Source organism: Rhea americana, unplaced genomic scaffold (genome assembly GCF_003343005.1).
Source record: "Rhea americana isolate MKP2758 unplaced genomic scaffold, rheAme1 scaffold_397, whole genome shotgun sequence".
NCBI classification, from domain to species: domain Eukaryota; kingdom Metazoa; phylum Chordata; class Aves; order Rheiformes; family Rheidae; genus Rhea; species Rhea americana.
In genome coordinates this window covers 238,577-246,209 of record NW_028186531.1, presented here as the reverse complement: position 1 = coordinate 246,209, position 7,633 = coordinate 238,577, and the positions used below count along the sequence as shown (strand labels likewise).

The following is a 7,633-nucleotide window of genomic DNA, read 5'->3' as shown; positions in this document are numbered from 1 at the left end:
AAAAAAAAAAAAAATCAAAGCAGCTTCTATCTCTCCGTAAACCCCTTCCAGTTCAAAACCAGCAGAAGTAAAGCTACTGCTCCTCCCAAAGGCACGCTACGCGGCACACTATAGCACACTTTAACATTTCTTCGATCCCAAAGTTCAAACAGATTAAAAACCATCACTGTACTGCTCAAAAGGATCTCTCGGGGTTTGCTCGCTGAGACCCTGGAAGGGGAGAGGGAGATGTCTGTGGTGGATGGGGAAACACCATGAAGTTGTTCCTTGCTCTGTCCCATCTCAGTTACATCAGTCGCACAACATTCACAAGCATAAGGCACTAGAAAATACTTTCACAGGTTCAAACTTCAGTTGTTCTTAAAATTTACGCTGCAGAGTACTTCAGAAGTCCTCCCAGCCCTTTAATATCAGTTCTCAGGAGACGGCTAAAAGCACGAAGGGACTCTGGGCAAATAAAATTAAGGTGCAGCTGACACTCCCATGAAGCCTGAGCTGCGAAGGGACGTCCAGTGCTGCCCGCAGTTCACAAGATGGCAGTCTCTGCTTGGATGACACTGCTGCCCTCGGCACAAGGGTATAACTATAACTTGTCTCACTATGAGAAAGCCAGACTTGGGTCTGGAAAACTATTTGTAGCATGGAAGAAAGCCCAACTGTGCCACAGAGAAAGGCTAAAGTTTAGGACTTTTCTTTGTAGATAGAAAATGGAATCGCTCACTAGTTGGGCTGGCTGACAACTTCGAGTAACTACGAAAACTTGTTGCAGAAGCAGGCATCAAGCACTTGTGTGGGAAGATCAGCTGTTATCAGTAAGAACAAATTAATAAATCTGAATGCGAACACCTTTCTTAAGTGCCTCTTTCATTATAATTGCCCACTCCTCTTCCTGAAGATACCCTATTTTGAACAGGAGATACTTTTGGAACAAAGCTGAGCTTGTCATACCTGCAAAGAAGTGGTATGTTTTATACTGTCACTCAAAAGCAAAACCTGACATTAGCCAYACAAAAGAGTTTTAAAACAAATAGGAGATAAGAAGTCATCTGAACAAACACTAAGGGCAACACAAAAAGATCCCCACTGCTGAAAAAGCCTTAGCTCCCACATTTCCTGACTCAGGTCTCCAAATGTGAGCTAATACTGTAAAGAAAGCATTCAAGCAGAGAATTTTGTTTCCTTTAATGCAATGAGACACTCATACCCTAAACCAACTGGGGCTTCTTCCTTTAAACAAAGGATAAAACCCACTACAGCACGAGCAATATACTGAATAAATACATTTCTGGAAAAAAAGGAAATATAGGTCAGCACAAACAGCTGCCCAGGCACAGAAACTGTGCATTTAAACAGGATCTCCCAACTGATTTATTTTAGGTCAAGATAAATTCCAATGTGCAGACAAGCAACGTACCAGAAAATTAGCTTCCGCTCTCCCCAGTGTTTTCTCAAAAATATCTGCTGACATTTGTATCTGCTCAGTACGTTCAGAATACAGACCTTCAGTAMGAAATCAAATGGCACACACGATCAGTGCACAAATACCTAACCTAAGCTTTAAGGCATTTACAAATATTTAAAGTTCTTCCTCCCTCAAATGCAAAGACTAGCCTTGCTGAGGGTTATAAGCACACTGCAATTACAATGTTTAAGAAAAGTTTAAAGTGCAAAGAAAATTTCCAAATGTCGTTTAGAGACAGCTTGAAGTGTCCTGATGACATTAACCCCTTCTTCCCCAAGTCCTGCTCTCTCCTGCCTTCACGTTTCTTTTTTTTCCCCTTTTCTATTTTTAATCTTAGCAATGGCTTAAGGAAAAGGTAGTTTAAAACAGAGATACATCCAGAACCGCTCTAAAATTAACCTGACCATGTACTATAATAAAATCATTTGATAGGACAAATCTGAAGATTGTGAACTTTTTGCTCAACTTCACCAGTGGCAAAACATTCTGTCTTAAAATAAGAAAGACTTAAGTGTTTGCAAGCAACTTCCTTTTCCAAACATGGAAACTACCTTGTTTCTCACAAAAAGCAGGCATTTTGGTTAAAGTGGGATGCAAGCGAAGGCTAGCTCTGGGCATGCAACTGTTGATGCTGTACCTCTGCAGTCAGACACTACTGGCAAGAACGTGCCAGTGACAAAAGTAGATTGCTTCAAGTACTCTACTGCACAAACTGACCACCAGCTCCAGTTTGGCATGATTACTTTCATCTGAATGAAAAGGGATAGAGGGAAACTTATGTTAGAAAGCAAGTGCCACTGCCATTCTTGTTTCCTAGATAACACTATCCTGATTCTGTCTAGTCACAACTATCACTCAACGTGTGTCCAGCACTAAGTCTACAGACCTCTGTAGAGAAACATGCTCCCTGAGCTGGAAATCGGGGTGGATAATCTCTCCAAGACCGGTGGTAAGTGGTTAAAAATGAGTAATGGACAAAGGGATCCAGCTGCAATCGTGCCTCTCCTTCCATCTCACCTCATCTGTTTACCATCTCCCCGCCCGTTTCCAACTCGCTGTGCCCCGCTCTCAGAGCGGCAAAAGGAATTAATGTGCTCAACTGGCAGAGGAAGGACATTAGAAAGGTGTTATGGACAGCAGGAAAATACTAGCCCAGGAAGAAGGAAAGGCTGCACAATGGAAGAACAGCCCACATAATAGAAGGGGAAGGGAATAGTATGAAAAGGTTGAGGCTGTTAAAAAAAGAAAAAAAGAGAGAGAGAGAATCTCTCTTTGGCACCCCAGATACCTCTTTTATTGTGCCTGCACAGTTGGAGAGGCTGCACGGTGGGCTGAACCAAGCAACTGATATGATTAAAAGAATTTTCAGGTAACTTTTCACCTAGACCAGGTCTCAGCTCAGTTTGTGAAAACTCCACAATGAGTTCTGCAGGCGCTGGGGAAGAGGTTTGCAACGTAAAGCAGCTCACAGCAGGGGCTGCTGCAATGGGTGACAGCAGTCACAAATCCACAYGGGATACCAGAACGCTGGTATCTGCAGCATTCACAAGCTGAAGAGCTTCAACTTGATACAAAGAGACAAATTTAGAGCAAAACTGGCACAGATGATGAAACACTAGGTAGAACGAAGAGGGGAACCTTGCTCACAAGAGGATTTACTGCAGCCATAGGCTGGAATTAAGAGATGTTACAGGAAAAGCAACAAGGGCTAAGACAGCTTGAACACTACAGGAGGAAGGAGGAATCCAAGCTTGTACCAAGACTTTGAGATGAAGTGGGAGTATCGCATAARCTTCCCTCCTTGCCACAAAATAAAAAGAAGAAACTGCCCCTGAAGTCTTATCAAATCCGCACACTGGGAGTCAGCATAGAGAAAACATGAAGAAACTAAGTCTGGCAAAGTAAGAGGCAAAATTCACTGTAATTCACCTTCCTGAAACAGAAAACATCATTCCCAAATAGACAGCTTTAATTTCATCCTCAGATCATTAAATATGAAAAATCAAATCCTTCTCTAATACAGAATTTACTCAAGTCCTTCAGCTCCCACCCAAGGAACTGACAAAATATGACAGCTTAGGGAGGGATGTAACATTATGTGAGTTATAAGAGGAACTAATAGGCACCCATAAATTAGGAAAAACAAGGAATATAACTGTTTGTAACTGAAATGATACTTCAAGAACAAATGGTTGTTACAGAACAACATGCTGCTAATTTTTCTGTTTGGTCTTAACCAGTTCCCTCCAGAGAACAAAATGAAAGATTTAAGCAAAGATCTCTCTCCAGTAGCTGCATCAAGAACTTTAGTTCACCTCAGATATACACTTTATTTTCTCTTGAAGAACTATCATGCCTCATCAGTGGCAACAAATGACCAATAAACTCTAATCTGAAGGGCTGCTCTAAGACACATCCTAAGTGTCAAGTATAGAACTCTTTCTTTGGTCTATCACCTCTTCCCACGGATAAGGAAGGCACAGCAATGTCCCATGTAAAAAGCCGGGAGAGGAGAGATTCCGTAAGAATTTTTGACAGATTTTGTGCATTATTCCCACATCACATGCTAGTAGAGCAGAGGTCCTCTTTGGTACATATACTCAGGAYGGAAATAGTAGGATTATAATATCCACGAGGAAGGACAGGAAAAAAGTGATTCTAGATTTTAACTTGCTATTAGCTGCTTTATGAGGCTTTAGTTTAAACAGGGCATTAATCTGGATATGCTAGGTAAAAATTCAATTCAGACAGCAGTAATAGAGGAATCTGGAAGAAATGACAATCAAGCTCAATCTCCACCTTCCAGAGTCATGCGGTCATCTCCCGCCTGGGAGATCTCAAACAGCTATCCTACTATACTCACTGCATTTCAAAGGTAGAGGAATTCTTACAAATCAGTTTRAAAATAAGTTTGAAATCCTGGAAGATAACACACACTGCAAAGGAATCCACTATTTGCAAAGGAGGGTATGCTCAAAGTGGTGACACCCACGTTTAACGTATTGAATCTCCTGTCATCACGTCCTTGAATCCTTAATTCTCTCTTCATCTTACCCCCACCCTTCCCCGTTCTCCATTCCTAGGTTTCACAGCTTCTGTATCACGCTGCATTGGGGAGCTTGCTCTGACAACCTATTACAAGGTGTAAAGGTTTTCGACTTTCACCTCTTCCGCCTCTAAACCCTCTTTGTATGCTGAGGACATCTAGCTCCTAAGTACTGCATACTGGCAGATCAAAGATTCAACTCAAGGCAAGATCACAATCAACCAAAACTTTATACAACAAAAATCTGGCGATGTCTTGGGCACCRATTTGCTCACATTTACCTTACTGATGCTCACCCACTCAGTGGAAAAGGAAGCGCCCAAAAAAGGTTCTAGATCACAGAGGAAAGAGCTCATACAGCTGACAGGGTAGACATCAGTGCAAGGCTGAACTCCAGACAGAAAGAGGTTAGCGTGGACAGCAGGAGAAAGACTGTGAAGAATAAGCAGATGCCAGAGGCAAAAAAAAAAAAAAAAAAAAAAAGTTCAAAAGATCTCTTTTCACATAAAGAGAATCTTTGCTTTTGATTGAGCTCACAATGGGAAGAGGGGAAAGAAGAAAAGAGAGGTAAATCTGTGCAATACAGTTTGGCTTCCCCTCCACTTTGCCATTTGCCACTGGTGTTTCCATCAGGCTATATTTTGACACTTAGAGAAGAGGTGAATCCCAACTGCAGTCTAAAGCATCTCTAGGAGCATGATGGCAAAGAGCTTTGCTGAAGGAAAGCAATTTAAAATCCTGCTTCTGTACTCAGGGCCTGTCATAAACTTACTCCCTTCAGTTGAGGTATTACCAAGACAAAGAAATAAGGAGTGTGACAGATATGAGGAGAGAAACTTGAGTCCTGCAGGAGTTACTGAGATGCCCTCTCACTCCAGAAAAAGCACCGTGTTTCTTGCAATACCACCAGCACCACAGGTGAGAAAAATGCTGTGTCTTTTGCTCTGATTTCAAAATAGCCACAGTCAGCTGAAAACACAAGATGTTGTTCCCTCCCACTGCTCAAGTTCCCCAAACACAAGTTTTATATGAAACTTGCATTTACTGCATGAGCTTTGCCAGAAAGGCTTGACCGAGTCACATAAACAAGAGARAGTGAAAGAGAATCCACAAAGAGACTATACACTGCGCGGCTGAAACAGGAACAGTGTTTCAACAGTGCTATTAACATTATAGACTAACATCTGTCCTTGTTAGAAGCAAGTTTTTCTGCTAATAAAATCTCCAGAAATCCCATTCCCTTATAGAAGTAAAACATACATGTTGATCTTCAATTACGTTTATCTGAATGGTAAAAACAAAAAAAAAACTTACCAGCACTACTGTCACCTCAGTGATCTGATGATTAACTCTATTTTACTCCCCGCTAGCGAAAAAACAATGGGCAAATGGGGGCAGTGACAGGCTGGAACATACCAAGACCTGTCTCTTYGCTGCTGCTCACGCAATGCTATGTCTTGTGCCAGTGAGGTAGCTGATCGTTCTATTGCTGTGTGTCAACGCACTGACCCCTCTACAAAGTGGTATGCGGAGAGCAAGGTGAAGTCGCACACAGTTCAGCCAAGGGGACAGGAAACCTGAACTACAGGCAGCAAATGCCTGCTGTTCCACACCTTCCACCAGAGAAGAGACAGAAAGGGCACAGTCCTCAGGTGTTCACCTGAACACCGTAAGGCTGGGGCCTCTGGTGTTCACTCCTACACAGGTCTCCCACTGTATGCTCCCGTAGACTTCTGGGTGCACGCTCAACGCTGCCCTTCATCCGCTGGGGCATCAGGGAGCCTGGCAAGCGAAGGATTGAAGGAGGGAGACGGAGAGGGCAAAGGGCTGAGAAAGCCTGAAAATTAAAAGTTCTAAAATGTACAAAATGTAACACACTGGAAAAGTTTAAAAATTGCAAGACAAGAAAGGAGATGAAAGAAACATGGGATGAGGAGATGGATTGAAAGATGATGGCAGAAGACTCCAGCTTGGGAAAAGGAGTGGGTCTAGTCAGCACTACTCCCTCTGGTAGCCACTCAGTTCTATCTCATCCTTGCGGCGACGGTGTGTAAAGAGGGAGCTGAAGGGGTAAAGCTTCGCTTTGGCCTGGAAGCGCTGTCCAGCAATGTCGATCTCRTACTCGCCATGGTTGATGAAATCAGTTGTCACCACCAGCTCTTCTCCTGTCTTCTCATCAAAGTGCTGCACAAAGCCAAGGCAGACATGGCGCTCCAGAGTGTAGCTGTAGGCACTGCTGGTGGTCTTGCCCACGTAGCGGCCGTTGCGGAAAATGGGCTCCCCCCACCAGGGCCAAAGGTCCGTATCTGTGTCATGGTCCTCAAGAATGAACATGGTAAAGCGCTTGTACACACCATTCTGCTTCTGCTCTAGCAATGCTTCCTGGCCAACGAACTCCATTTCCTATGGAGAAAAGGAAGCATCTACTGATGAAAGGAACATGAACTGCAGCAGCTGCTGCCATATGCTTTGTCAAGACAGGTTGCTTCTATATACAAGAAATCCAGCTCAGAGAGAGGTTTTGCTAAACTGTGTTAAAAGATACCCGGAAGTAGGCCTTTAAAAATTTTAGTTTTCACCATATTACTGGCTCCATAAGCATACTATGTTTTAAAAAATAGAGGAAAACAGTAATAGCACAAGAAATTTGTATCCTTAACCATTACATTTTCTTCTCTAAACTATCTGATGCAAGCAATTATTCTGGCTAGTGCAAAGATGTGAAAATAAAGAAAATAAGCAACTGAAAGAGATGGCCCCTGCCAACACAAATAAGCAGGACACAGCTTCGTGTTGTTCTATGTTTTTAGTAAAAATAGAGAACTGCTGCCCTTGATGCCCACCCTCATATGTTTTTGAYCTTATCAAACGCCACTTGGTGCACAAGCTGGCTTTTGCTCCACCAAACTGGGGAACCAGCTGGAAGAAACATGAACTCTGAGCACTTAAAAAGCTGAACAGCACCCTCCACTCTACTGACCTTTCTGCACATCAGCAACACAGAACACATTACGCAGCATGGGAACATGCACTGGGAAAGTGGCACAAGAAGCAGAAAGACAATGTTTTTGCTATTTCTAGCACCTTTATAAAGTAGTTAAGCACTTCACATAGCTCCATCACAA

At 42.8% G+C, this 7,633-nt stretch overlaps 1 protein-coding gene across 2 annotated transcripts in view; it reads right to left on the bottom strand.

Moving 5' to 3' along the window:
- Positions 1-6: 6 nt before the first annotated feature.
- PDPR (pyruvate dehydrogenase phosphatase regulatory subunit) overlaps positions 7-7,633 on the bottom strand; it is a 28,761-nt gene continuing 21,134 nt past the window's right edge. The window contains exons 17-18 of one of the 2 annotated variants that reach the window (XR_014896903.1): positions 5,823-6,911; positions 7-4,940 (exon numbers count right to left, since the gene is read on the bottom strand). Coding sequence is in view for 1 of the 2 variants with exons in the window: in XM_085313828.1 (XP_085169954.1) it covers positions 6,507-6,911 (405 nt within the window). In the remaining variant the exon portion in view is untranslated. Of the gene's footprint in view, positions 6,912-7,633 lie in introns of both variants that reach the window. The other variant, XM_085313828.1, reaches the window with a different exon arrangement.